At 46.3% G+C, this 14,948-nt stretch overlaps 1 protein-coding gene across 4 annotated transcripts in view; it reads right to left on the minus strand.

The window, feature by feature from the left end:
- Positions 1 to 14,948, minus strand: part of PPP2R2B (protein phosphatase 2 regulatory subunit Bbeta) — a 342,291-nt gene that overhangs the window by 59,271 nt on the left and 268,072 nt on the right. For all 4 annotated transcript variants that reach the window (XM_059698784.1, XM_059698785.1, XM_059698787.1 and 1 more), the window contains one exon: positions 12,824 to 12,936. In XM_059698784.1, coding sequence (XP_059554767.1) covers positions 12,824 to 12,936 — 113 coding nt within the window. The remainder of the gene's footprint in view (positions 1 to 12,823; positions 12,937 to 14,948) is intronic.

The raw sequence follows: 14,948 nt of genomic DNA on the forward strand, positions 1-14,948 counted from the left end.
GCAAAGAGGGTCTGTTTCAAAGCAACCAGTGTAGAGAAGAAAGGGCTTGCATTGCTCTTGGGAGAAAGAGCAGGCTCCTCGGGAAGGTCTATGATCCCAGCATGGCCTGGACATAAGCTGCCTGCCTTGTCTCCATCATCTCCCTGTGCCCAGCATCCCAGCCACTCCAGCCCTTGTTCCATCCCCTATTCTCCTGTGTGACTTCCCACCTCATGGCCTTTGTCCATGGCAATTCTTCTGCCTGAAATGCTCCTCCTACTCTTTTCCTCACCTGCCATCTGGCTTCAGCTCAATTATTAATTGCTCCAAAAATTATTCTCTGTTTTCCATGGATGAATCAATCAGATCATGTGTTCTCCTGTGTACCACACACCTCTCTTTGGCAATCAAAAGAGCCTGTAAACTCAATGAGGGCAGGAACCATGCCATTCATGCTCACTGCTATATCTCCAGGGACTGTCACAGTGCCTGGCTTGCAGAGGTACGGTACTCACAAAATACTTGTGGAATTAGTGAACAAAGGAATAAGTAACCTACGTGGTGCATATGTTCTTTAAAAAACATTGTTTGGAGAGAGGGAGGGAGAGAAAGAAACACAGATTGGTTGCCTCCTGTAAGCACCCTGATGGGATTAAACCCATAACTTAGGTATGTGCCCTGACCAGGAATCAAACCTGCAACGTTTTGGTGCATGGGACGACACTCCAGCCAACTGAGCCACACCGGCCAGGGCATTGGTGCCTAAGTTCTTAACTGATCTGACCATTAAGTAGGGCAAGGGCACATTTCAATAGGATTGTGACAGTCATCTGTGAATTCATCTACAGAGATGACTTTACTCTGGGAAGGAATAATGGTAACCAAGTGTGGCCTTGTTTTGACACTTCTATCTCATTATGTATCCTTATACCTCCTGTCTTATCTGCATTGATAATCTTATGCTCCCCACCCCCAGAAGGTTTCTCTCTTAGATGCTCTTTGAATTTGTAGAACAAACAATTTTTTTAAAAAATCAAGCTTTCAGAGTTCTTAAACATCTGCATGTTTGGTACTGAAATAGCAGGATAATTGGATGAAGTTTTCACCTTATGTCTGGATGTTTTGGCATTAAAGAGACAACGTCTTTATTTAATTAAAAGTTTCAGAACTCTCCCTCAAACTAATTATAGAACGTGGAATCACAGAGCAGAGAAGGAAATGTTGAGAAGGCTCTCAGGCAGTGATGAAATACACAGCAGATTGACTGTGATGTCTGGCATGGATGCACGAAGTTGGTGCAATTGCTAGTTTCAGATAAAAGCTCATAACCCGCTAGTTCCTCACTGGCTTGTAAGCCCCATGAGGGCAGGGATGTCTATCCCTGAATATACGTATGGAACCTTCCTCTTATAAATGCAGATTAGATAGATGTTAGGCTCCACATTTATAAGCAGTGAAAGCTTTCAGATTGGCTGATGGGGGAGTATATGCTTCTAGAAGTCTCTGATAGTAGGATCAAACCTCCATTGGCTCCAATGGTTGAACTCCATTGCTGTTGAGAAGCCAGGCAGCATGGTGGTTAAGAGGGGGGGTCTGCAGTCAGACAGCCAGGGGTGAACGCTGGTCCTGCCACTTGCTAGCAAACAACCTTGCACAAATTGCCTCCTCCATGTAGAGCACAGTTTCTTTATCTGTGAAGTGGTGGGGATGGTTTCACTTCATGGGGTTAAGGTGAAAATTGAACGATGAAATATGCAGAGTGTCCGGAACAGTGTCAGGCGCTGGTAAGTTCTCAGTGATCGTTAATGAATTGAATGTCAAGAGGGAGGTGCTATGAAGGGTCCTACACTCTCATGTGATTCTGTGCCTCGGTGATTCGGTGCCTGGAGGCAGTAAGAGCAGAGTGAAAGTGGTATCAGGCTTCCTCCCTCCCCCTTCCCAGATCTGATCCTTCAGCCAGCATTTCTTAAAGTGAGGTCCATGGCTGCACTACTCAAAACAATTGACCCACAAATTCTTTGTTAATGGTCCATGACCAGATGAGGAGCCCAAGCCAGATTCAATGCATTGCTTCATTCATTGAGAAAAAACTTGCTATGACAAATACAAGCGTCAGCTGAACTCTACAGTGGCTTAGTGATATGAATGGTTCATATTCTCATACAAACTCATTATCTGGTTGTAAACTGGCACTGAGCCAAGGACCACGTGTTGAGCAGAATGTCATAAAAAACAGTAATCCCATGAGAAAAGGGCTTTCCCCGGTCAAGTACGTTTGGTGGAAAAATACTTCATGCCATCTATCTTCCCTGGAGTTTGCTATCGGATATTAGTATAAGAAAGGTCCTGAGAAAGCCTGACATACATAAGTTTGTTTAACTGTGTTTAAGATGGGGTTTCCCATATGTTCTCCAGCAAGAAACATTTGTGAGCATGTGTGTATGTGTGTGTTTGAAAAGAACTGAGCCCAATTGATCATCTGATCACAACAAATAACAAGAATGTGACCCAGTTTCCTCCTCTTGAATACATACAAATCCAACACCTTTTAGTTAGAAAATTCCTTTCCTTCTGGCTCAACCATTCTGAGGAAATCAGAGAATTAAATACTATTCCCGTTGGTAATAATTTCCTTGAACATAAATATACTCTTATAAAATGTTTTCCTCCAACCAGTTTCTTATTTTTATGGACTACAGAAAAAAGAAGGTATTAGCCTATATACTAACCTCTAGGGAAATATCTAAAATGTATTTCTCTGGTAGAGATGGGTACTGAAAATACGTGTATCCATGCATCATTGAAGCCTGTTTTGCAATATACTAGGATCAAAGTGATCGTTTCCTCTACTGAATTTGATTCTAAATCCATTTATGTTAATTATCTTCTACAAAAAAATAGTACATATAATGAGAAGAGTTCCTCTCGAGGTTTCAAATAGTTATTGGAATAACTTGGTAGCAAAAGGGATCTAGGCATATATTTTTGATTTCCTGTTGTATAATTAAAAACCAAATACAAATCAGTTCTAGGCTTTGCCAACATCCTATGTTTTCTTGAGCCATGCACTACTTGAGAACTGCGTGCCATGTGCATGCCTGCACACGCATATACATACATACACAGTGTCAGGGGCTGGGACTTGCACCCTCACTCATGCAGCAGGGAGCTCACATTTCAGACCCCAGCCCTGTCGGGGAACAATGTCTCTCCCATTACACTCATGATTCAGACAATTCCATCTGAAAGATTCAGAGAATGGAGGTACTTTTCCCCCTGAATCATCCAATTACGTCTGGATTTTCCACTTACTTTAGAAGTGCACAGACAGCCCTTGAAAGGGAAAATCATACTATTAACTTCTCTTTTGAGGAAAATCCATCTGGGTCAGTATGAATAAGGTCTGACACAGTGACAAGAGTCTCGCCTGCAAAGCCCGAAAAAGGCCGGCCACCTGCCCTTGCCCATCTTCCCCGTCGCCGAAATTCAGACCATTTAATGACCAAAGAGAAAAGAGAATGGGTTATGGTCTAGAATACTGTCCTCTCTCATGATAATAAATGACACCAAAATAAACGACACCAGAGGCCATGGAAAAAGCGAGATTTATTCCTCTAAAATGATTCTTTTCCTTTCTGACATGGGTGGACTTTTCAGCTTCCCACTGTCACCGAGTATGCATACAGGGGGTGTCACCTACTAGTTCCTGTCACAGTCCGGGGCCACAAATTCCTCTCAAAGGGGTGGGAGCAAGAGACAAACAGAACTTGATCTCAAACCAGGTACAGGATTCTGCTTCTATTTCCATTTATGCTGGATCGAATTACTGCATGGTAAATGCAGCACAACAAAGGGCGTGTGGAGATGAACGAAAACATTTTATTGTCAGTGTAGACACTCTGAATCCAACCCAGATTTGGAGAGCCAGGACAAACACGCATTCAAACGAAAGAAACACAATGAATTGCTGATCCCCAAACACAACACTGCTTTGAACCTTTTCAGTATATTCATCAGACCTTCCTGAAACTCCTGGTGTCCAGGTGAAAGACAAGATGGAAAGGGAGAGGAGAACGGTAATAATAGCACATACTAGGCATCTACTGTCAGCGTGGGGCTCTGTTTTGTTAGCCTGACCTCTGTGGGAAGAATGTATGGGGGTGATTTCCATCTTACAGGTGATGGCTGAGATGTGGTCAGAGACATGGCCCTTTCCTGGGGCTCTAGGTCATGGTGTTAAGATCGAAGTCTCTGGAGTCAGACAGAATCTGGTTTAAAAAAAATGTGACTCTGCCCCTTAGTGTCTGTAGCCCTTGGGCCAGTCACTTCAGTTTCTGAATCAAATGTCCACATCTGGAAAATGTGGATTAAATAGTACCCACCCCGCAGGGCTGCTGCCAGGCCACAGTGAGATGGTACTTGTAAAGTGCCTCGCAGAAGGCCTGGCACACAGCATGTGTTTAATTGATGTCTTCGGTGTTGTTAACGTTACAGCACACTGGCCATTGGGTAGGCTGGCCCCGATTTGAGGGAAAAAGAACTTGAGTTGTAAAGGGCGGAACCGCTCACACACAACCTAAATGTGATTGGCTTGCAGATGCTCACTCCAAATCACATCAGTCACTTAGTAGACAGGCAACCATGTTTCGGTAATAAAAGTGCCCTCAGATTATTCTACATAGGATCGTGAGGTAGGAGAAGGGAAGAGGACAAAGAAAGAGCTTACAGAATCCGATCAGAGAGCCTCTCCTTTGGAGAGAACTTGCGGTCACTGTCCCAATGGCTCTCAGACCCAGCTGGTCTCCAGGAAGGCCTGGGATACAGCTGAGAAACCTGGGTAGATCCCTTGGCCCTGCTCCTAGAGATTCTGAGTCAGCCAGTCAGCCGGGGACGACTTAAGACGTGCCCAGAGTCTCCAGATCACCCATGACCTAGTACACCATGACCTAGTTTCCACGCATCCTTCTGGTCTACCTTCCCCCACACAAAGTAGAAAACCCACCTGTGCCCAAGGCAAAGGAGCGCCTACCGTTTACTTGGCAGGTTTGTCTCTAGTCCCTGCTCACTCATATTTTGGTTTACACTGAATATTCAGATGAATATACCCGACATGCTCTTCTAATACAAGAGGCAGGATAGTAGTATGGATTTTAGAAGCACGAAGACATGACTTCAAGTCCACGCATTCCCACTTACTAGCCATCTGACCTCGGCCAGGTTACTTAACCTCCCTGGCTTTAGGGCCCACATCTCTAAAATGAAGTTTATTTCAATCCCTACCTTATAGGTTTACCTTGAATATTAAATTAGCCAATAGATGCCCTGTGTCCCCGGGACACAGCAAATGCTCAATAAATGTTTGCTGCTCTTATTATTTTATTATTCCAACTGACTTAGTTCCTTTGTCTGACACTGCACCAGCTGACACTGTCTTACTGAACATGAGCCAAAGAACAGGACGGGGACATCCACAGCCCTCACCCCCAAGAGGCGACACGTGTCAAACACCAAGGCTCGTCAGTGAGGGTAGTGCCTGAGGTTCCTGTGGAGTGCTTTCTGATCCCATAACTGAAACCCCATGATGCAGACAGATACAATCAGATAATGATGGCAATCAATAACGATAACATAAATTATTATTTATTTTCATAACCACAGAGTCCGCGCACCCCACTGAGTTACACACATAACATGCCAGCATTGCCTTTCAGGGCAGTCAATCAATGGGAGATCTCAATATCCACCCGCCGAGGCAGGCAGGGAGGGAGGGAGCGGAGGTTGAGAAATTACCCACACCAGAGTGACACAGTCACGAAGTTAATCTAATCCAGGGGGCCATCCGGGTGCCATTGTGAGCCTGTGAATATGGAACTGGCTTGATTGATTTTTCACTGCAGTAGCTAAACACTTCATTGTTATTTGCAACAAATATAAGATGAAACTGTAAAAGGAGTGGCTATTAAGCCCCCAGAGCAGCCATAAATCACAAAATGAATTCTGGAAAAATTAAAAAATGGTAGGGGTAGGCTGTATTGATATCCTAAGAGGCCTCAGTTATGAAAGCATAAACCCCAAATTAAAGCCTGGGGCAGCCACGGACAAACCTGACTTAGCCAGTAATTTGCCCGGAAACTGGCCTACGGTTACCCATCCTCCAAAGTGAGTATCACCATGTGGTCACCACAGAGGCAGCAAGAAGTATAGAGACAGAAAGCATTTGATTCTCAGTTCTGCCTCTCAGGGCTTCCATTTCCCTTATTGTACTGGGGGTACCACATTCCTACTACTAGAAAGAGGGAAATAGCAATTCGGGTCCTACTTGCCTCCCAGGATCCTCGCGAGTATCAGATGAGGACCCCAGCATGAAAGACCACCTATCCTTCAAGATGCTTCGTGATAACTCCTTCCTGGCCCTGCATCTCGCCCTTCTCCTCTTCCTCTGAACTGCGCGGTGATTTGTGATTTGCTCTGGACACGTGCCCTATTCAGGGTTTCTCAAAGCCTGGCCCAGGGACCACCTGCAGCAGAACCACCGGGGAGTTTTCCAGGAAGGGTTTTGTCAAAGGTGTTACTGGGAACAACGCAGACCCTCTAAACTGGAATCTGTAGAGATGAAGCTGATGATTATGGTCTAAAACAGCACTGCAGGTGACCATGGGGGCACACTTGGAGAACCACTGATTAAATTGTTTCATGTTGCAGTCCTTTGCGACTTGCCCCATCCTTGCCCCTTGAGGACAGGGAGCGTGTTTTACCCACCTTTGTAAGGTACACTTTGTAGTACATAGCACAGTGCCTAGCATGCAGGAGACACTCAATAAATTAGATAAGCAATGCTCTGGAAAGTTCTACATGTCAGAGAACAGTGTTATCCTCACTGTTGTCTAGGTCAGGGACCACACAACACATAGTCCTGTATCAGGGTGGCGGGCAGGGGCTATGGGATCAAAGAGACCTGGACTCCATCCTTGGCTCTGCCACTTATCATCTGTGAGGCCTTAGGCCAGTGCTCACCTTCCTGAGCCTCTGTTTACACATCTGTAAAATGGGCCTGATGCTGGAGTTACAGGACTGTGATGAAGAAAGAATTAGAAAATGTCCATAAAACTGCTCAACCCAGAGCCTGTCACCTGGGGTGTCTGATTAAACATAGTGGCTATTATTAGTAAACTTAAACCAGTGGTCTGTTTAATCAGTTCTTTAGAAAACAGATCAGGTGGTTAAACTTGTTTTTTCACTAAAAGTATAACTTTTGGGAAAATAGCTAGTCTGTTTTATTCGACCTGCCTAATCCTATGACCCGTTAGCAATGATCCTTAAGAAGTCCCCTCAGAGCTCAGTGTTGGAAGCACTCAGGCCGGTTTGCCATGGTGTCTTAGACTATGGCTGGGGGGTATGTGTGTCTAAATTGCCACCAGTGGGATTTGCAAACATCAGGGTCATTCTAAGTGGAAACATGTTAATTTGGGAAAGTCTTGGGAATGTGTGTGTCCTGAGTTGAGAGGAAGACAGAGGTGGTCACCAGCAGAAGGCATGTGTGTAAAAACATGGTGAAGTGCAATCTTTTCTCTAAAATCAGTGCATCCATTGTGTGCCCACCCTGGGCAGAAAGGCCTTGGCAGCCCTTCCCCCTTGCATTCTACTCACCTCCAAATCAAGCTCATACATTAAGAAGGCTTTGCCAAACAATTCTGAGAGACACAAGTGATGAAAGTGCCCTACCCTGCGATCATGAATTATTATTTTCTTAGAAAGTTAAGGCTGTAGGAAGTCATAATGAAAAGCATCAGATTTGGGGTCAGATGGACTGGGTTTGAATCCCAGCTCAGCCATTTCTTAGTCATGAGGCAAATCCCTTGCCTGCTCTAAACCTGTTCTACTCTTATTCATTTGACAAATACTCCTGAGTGCCTACTGTGTGCCATGTGTTGTTCTAGCTGCTGGAGCTATGGGAGAGGACACAGTGTTGTTTCTGCTTTCATGGAGCCGACACTGTCGTGGGGGGCAGGCAGCGGACACGTGATGTATCAGGCAAGGACAAAATCTAAGGAGAAGGGGCAGGGTTAGGGCACCGAGAATGAATGGGAAGACTGATGAGAGAGAGAGAGAGAGAGAGAGAGAGAGAGAGAGAGAGAGAGAGAGAGAGAGAGAGAGAGAGAGAGAGAGAGAGATGTTGTTCCATTTATTTATGCATTCATTGGGACAAGGCTCTAACCAACTGAGCTACCCGGCCAGGGCCAGCAGGCTCTTTTCTCTTGGGCATTCCAGGAGAGTTTCTCTGAGAAGGTGACAGTTGAGCAGAGACTTAAATGAAATGAGGGAATAAAACCTAGGACGATCCAGAAAGAATAACAGACCTACATGGGAGAGTTATTGGTAGATGAAACGATGTAAGGATAGAAAATCCAGCACCTGGCATATAGCAAGCACTCCATAAATGTGGCTATTATAATTATTATTAGCAGCTGTAAGGAACGTCTGGATAAAATACATGAGAACGTGAGCTCATTACATCCCCTTCATTTGGGGGGAGGTTATGACACATCACAGCTTGGGAGCTCACACCTTCTGGACTCTACACTTACAACTGATTAAAAGCAAATTTCAACCTCGCCTAGGATCCCACGGCACTGGCAGGCAACCATAATGAAGGAAATCATAACTCCAGGCTCAGTGCGCCAAGTGCGATTTCCCACCACCCAGCTCCCTTCCCAGCTGATTCAATTACTTGAACTACGAGCTTCCTGACCTAGAAAGAGCTCTGAGGGCCTCTTACTTCTGGGTAAGGGAGGCTGAGAAAGAAGAGGATCTTGCTCAGTGCCTCTACGTAAGACCTCAAGGCCTTTGTTTGTCCATGCTGCTGTCAGGGATCTGGAAAGTCAAGGGGGCCAGAGGGGAGAGAGAGAGGGAGAAAGGAAGAGACACCCTGGCCTGGAATAATAATGGAACTCATTTTAAGAAAACCATTCCAAATGCCGGATGTATGTCCAAGTTGAAGAGCCAGAGCTCTTGACTTTTAGTCCCAGCTCTAGAGTAACCAGTTGATGGCCGTTGGGCAAGTCACAGTCTCTCTGATTCTGCACCGTGTTTAAGGGCTCAGATCCCAGAGCCAAGTCAATCAAGGTTTGATTCTTAGCCCTGCATGATCCGGGCATGTTACTTACCTCCTCTGAGCCTCATCTGTGCAATGGGCATTTTAACAGTGAACTACACGTCATGAGGTAGCTAATGCAAACAGTGTGTCTGTCCAGCATGGAGCAGGGAATATAGTAAACGCTCAATAAATACTAGATGTCGGCATTTTCACCTGCCATATACCTGTCCTGCCCTTCTCAGTGGCTGTTCCAAAGCTGAATTAGGGATGAGGTAAGAAAATACTTTGTGATATCAATGGCACTTTATAGCTGTAAGGTGTAATTGTTCAATTATCATGATTGTTGCTTTGAATATTATGAGACTGAGCAGGAGATACTGTTTTCATAGAAGCGCTTCTCAGAGTCTCTCTGGGTAATGAGGGATTGGATTTGAAAGGCGACCTTCCAGGAAAAAAAAAAAAAAAGGAAAAAAAAAGCCACATTCTTGCTTTGAAAAGCTGAGCCTCCCAGCACTGAAACAGAACAGGTTCATTACTCAGTGAGGATTAATTAGCTGTCGGGTATTATTAAACATTCTCACCCTCAAGATCCACATAGAACTGGAAACTCTGAAAGGGAGCGGGAAGCAATCATAGCACAGGGAAGAAAAAAAGCCACAACTGCTGGCAATGCACATTTCAACGCAGAGCATGTTAGTAAATCATAGTCTGATTAATATCACGTCAGCCCATTCTCTGTTTGGAGTCATTGTTCTGAATCTGGGGTCTGCAGGTAGCCTGGCTGTTTCTTCCTCTACCACTGGGAGCAAGAAGGAAAGGAGGCTGTCCTTGTCAGTACTCGCCTGGAAAGGGTGCTGGGGTGTGGACATTTACATGGAGAAATGGGATATTTGAAAGCCTAGGAAGGTTGAGGAGGTGAAATCAGATGCAAGTATTTACAATTTTATAGCAAAGGTGTCTCCCAAGCTGGTACAATATCTGTTGCAATGATTGGAAAGTAACAGAGGCTCATAAAAACAACAGCTGGAAGGAGGCTGAGAGATGAGAGAGCCCAGTGACCACAGCCCCCTTGCTCCCACCCTCAGGGGCTCACATCCATCATGCAGACTCCTCGGACCACTCCACTTGCTGAAGAGAGCCCCTGGGGCTGGGTCCTGGGAACCTGTGTTTGTCACCAATACTGTGGTGGCCGAAACACTGACTCTGTCCCGTCCTTTGCCACTCAGAAAGTAAGCCTGGAGAGAGCACATGTGATTCATTGGCTCAGGATCACCCAGCTGGTTAATATGGAAGCAAGAACCAGAATTGGGATTTTCTAACTCGGCCCCACCTCAGGGCCTCCTTCCTTGTAGGATACACATAAGTCCACTTTCCGACATCACTGTCTTACGTTGGGGGCAATCTCAGCTCTCGTGGACACTTACAGATAGGCCTTCTCTCCTCTTCATCATGGGATGGCATCTCCAGGGCAAATGACAGCTATAGGAAATCCCATAGGATGCCAGGGACAACAGGCATTCATAGTATGAGAAATCCCCTCCATGTAGCAAACAAGAGCAAGGGAACACATGGGCCGAAGTTCATGTTGTAAATTTCCCAGTGGCACCGAATCCACCTGTTTCCCTACAGGATAGTCAAGTCCTGGGGGCTGAAAGGCTATCTTCTATCTTATTCCTTTTGTATCGCTTGCATAGCGCTTGCCGCTTAGCAGACATCAGTGACCAGTTTGTAAATCCAACAATATAAAAAAATACATGACAAGAAAAATGAGTATGAATTTTTCTCAGATGCAGAGGCCTACTAACAGCAGGGAGTAGTAACAGCCATACTAATGATGATAGTAATGCAAACTAGCAGCAGGGAACCGACTTTCTGTGAGATGAGGCATCGGCTAAGCTCTTCATCACACGCCACGCAGCACTGAATCCTCACAACTGGCCCAGGAAGTAGTGACCACCATCATCCCTGTTGCGCAGATGCGACATTAGAGGCACAAGGAGCTTAGGTGTCGTGTCCAAGGTCACTAGACGGAGAGCAATGGGACCACAGTTCCAAGCCAGCACAGACGGATCCAACCTTCATATTCCTAGTTGCTCTACCCTCCAACCTCCCAGCCTTTAGACTGCAGCGGTTCTCAACCTGTGGGTCGCGACCCCTTTGGAGGTCGAATGACCCTTTCACAGGGGTCGCCTAAGACCATTGGAAAACACATATAGCATATCAGATATTTATATTATGATTCATAACAGTAGCAAAATTACAGTTATGAAGTAGCAACAAAAATTTTATGGTTGGGGGTCACCACAACATGAGGGACTGTATTAAAGGGTCACGGCATTAGGAAGGTTGAGAACCACTGCTTTAGAGCAACGGCCTGGTCTGGTGCTCAAACAGCGCCCGCTCAATAAACAGATGAACAAATGAACAAACAAATAAACGGGCGAGCTAATCAGATACACAGCCATCATTCAATTCCCATCTCTGCTCCTAAACCCGGGGCGACCACCTCTCTTCCCCAGATGTGCTTCACCGTCTCCGTTCTCACTGCTTGGCTACAGCGGAGCAGCTGCTGGCTGGAAGCGCATATTTCACACATTTGAAAAGTCCCTTGGGGCTAGGGCTGGTCCTGACATGTGCTCGCTTTCCTGCTCACATTGAACACATCTAAAACTAAGCTCATGACTCAGGCTTGAACCAATTTAACCTAGATCTGGAGAGCCTTCCCTTAAAAGTCCACTTTTAGAAATCTATTTTTAACACCACTTCCCTCGGTGCCCTTTCCCAGTCTCCCGGAACCAACGTAATTTCCCCCTCCTTTGATCAAATGGCAACTCCCTCCGACTCACACTGCATTTATCTCCCTCTATTTAGTGCCATAACCATTTGTGTATTAGTCGATGAATCCTCTTTTCTTACCAGACTGTGCATTTCTGGAGGGCAGGAAGGAAGCCACTCAGACGAATAGTAGGGATCGTTTATGGAGGCACAGCCATAGAGTCAGGGCTTCCCACCCGCATTGCATTTTATCCTCATAAATCCATGGGCTGTAAAGGTTAGGTTCACAGTCTTGCAGATGGAGACACTAAAAATCACTTGTGTGACTAAAGCTCAAAACGTTGGGTGACTGTGGGAGATCCTGGTAAGTGGCAGAATTGGAACCCAGTCTTGTTACATTCAGACGTTCATGTGTGTTTTATTTTGTATTTTTAAAATAGGTTTTTATTGCTTTCAGAAAAGGGAGAGGGAGAGATAGAACATCAGTGATGAGAGAGAATCGTGGATTGGCTGCCTCCTGCATGCCCCCTACTGGGGATTGAGCCTTAACTGGGGCATAATTGAACTGTGACCTCCTGGTTCATGAGTCGATGCTCAATCCCTAAGCCACACAGGCTTGGCTGGAGGTTCATGTTTTGAATCGGGTCTTCAGCTTCCCTTCCGGGTAGTCCCATCCCCTGTATCTTGAGGACAAAAGATGCTCAAGATGTTTAGGTAATGAGGACAGGCAGAGGCTAAGCATACAGTAACACATGGCACTGGCCACGTGGACCAAGGAAATGCATGGACTTGTGGTCAGTGGAGCTTGGCACCTGTCCCGCTCCCCCATCTGCCACCGGAGTCTCGGGTAGGTGAGTCTCTGCTGGGTCTCCCGCCCGCTCACGTCACAGTTGCAACATTCACAGCAGCCGGCATGTGGCCAACCTCAGGAGGCACCAAGGCGGTGGCAGAAAAACAAACAGCCTTTGGACTCACCCGCAAGGTTGTGATGGTGGCAGGATCCCGCAGCCGGCCCTCCTCATCTTTCAGGTTGTAACCCTCCGGCCGTTTATCGCGCTCGCTGACTTTCCACAGCTTCACAGTTTTATCTGTGGAGGGCAACCAGAGGACATCAACGTTACAGTGCAGGAACGCTGGGAGAGGAGTTTTCTTCTGGGTCGGGGGGTGGGGGGGGGGGGAGGATCGGGAGAGGCGGAGGTACACATGGAAGAAACTGCCCCAGAAGCTGGCTCATGTCAAGGGCTTCGGTGCATAAATCTTGTGTCACTTGAAGGCAGAGTTCACGTTTCAAAACAAAAAACATCTATCATGTAGAGACAGATGGTCTTCCTGACAATGGGCTGTTAAATCTACAGCTTTAGACATTAATTTTGTTCATTCCATAAAAATATTTATTGAACACAGAATAACAAGAGTAGCTACATATATAAAATTAACGATGCTAGCACTTTGCACGGAGAATTTATTGAATGTTCACAAGTACCTTGAGAGGTAGATACTATTATTGTTCCCATTTGTGTGTTGCATTTCACTAAACACTGCCCTTCCCATGGCCCAAGAAGCTCTCCATGACCTGCACCCCTATTTCCTCATCCTTTCTGATCTCACCATCCATCCTACTCCCTGCCACATGGCTTCCTTACAGCTCTTGGTACATGCTAATCTCATTGCTGCCACAGGACATTTGCACAAGCTGTGCCTTCTGCCACGGGAGCCTTTTACCCTCTCTTGCACGTTATTTTTCCTTCACTTTGCTCTCTCCCTATGCCCCAACTTCAGTGGGGCCTTTCCTAACCAACCTACATAAAAAGGTTTTCTTCATTATTCTCTAGCCCAGCGGTTCTCAACCTGTGGGTCGCGGCCCCTTTGGCGGTCGAACGACCCTTTCACAGGGGTCGCCTAAGACCACCCTGCATATCAGATATTTACATTATGATTCATAACAGTAGCAACATTACAGTTATGAAGTAGCAATGAAAATAGTTTTATGGTTGGGTCACAACATGAGGAACTCTATCTAAAGGGCCAGAAGGTTGAGAACCACTGCTCTAGCCCCTCTTCCTCCTTTGTCTTTCCTCTTAGGACAGTGGTCGACAAACTGCGGCTCGCGAGCCACATGCGGCTCTTTGACCCCTTGAGTGTGGCTCTTCCACAAAATACCGACTTCTGCACATGGGCCACGAAGTTTCAATCGCACTGTATGTGTGTGCCCACACATGGTATTTTGTGGAAGAGCCACACTCTAGGGGCCAAAGAGCCACATGTGGCTCGTGAGTTTGCCAACCACTGTCCTAGGACACTTCACTACTGGAAAACTTATTATGTCTCCCTCACTAGAATGTAAAACCAATAGAGGCAGGGGTTCTGACTGTGTTGCTCATTGCCATGCCTCCACACCGACAACAGTGCCTGGGACAGAGCCGTTGTTCAATGACTCCGAGTTGGATGGATGAATGAATCTCACCTGCACACTGCTTGTTGCTAGCAACCCAGGGAAATCAAAGTAAGGAGAGTCATTAAAATGCTCCTTTTCCCTTGCAGTCTCCTTGGAGTCCCCACCTGGAAACTACCTTTCTCACCTTTGTGCTGTCCCCACACTTTATTCCACTTGCTGACACTTGTCGTTTCCTACAGCAATAAATCGTGGTGAGAAGTCCAGTGCCTGGAGGGGCGGGGCAGGTCCGGAGATGAGTGACAGGAGCAAGGGGCTTGGGGGAGGTAGAGACCGCATGCCCCACCTGCAGACGCTCAATTCCATTTTATAAAGAAACATGTTCGGGCCAAACAGATCATGCCTGTGGGCTGCGGGCCTTTGGGAGCCTTCCTTATCAGATCCTGCATTCATAATTTGTACTTGTTCTAACTTCTCTTCTGGAAGGCAGGGGCCCGGTGCCTTCTCAAATCTTTCTCTATGCCTGCACAAGGTAAGTGTGGAACCAGACAACCTCGGCCCCGTCCCCACGCCAACTCCAGCCAGCCACTGGCCCAGCACTGTGATCCCCACCCAGCAGGCGCCTAACTAGTATTTCTTGAGTGACAAACAAAGGGGACTACCAGATTGAGCAGAGAAACAACTACAGAACACACAGTTACATCTGAA

Source organism: Myotis daubentonii, chromosome 5, assembly GCF_963259705.1.
Source record: "Myotis daubentonii chromosome 5, mMyoDau2.1, whole genome shotgun sequence".
NCBI lineage: Eukaryota > Metazoa > Chordata > Mammalia > Chiroptera > Vespertilionidae > Myotis > Myotis daubentonii.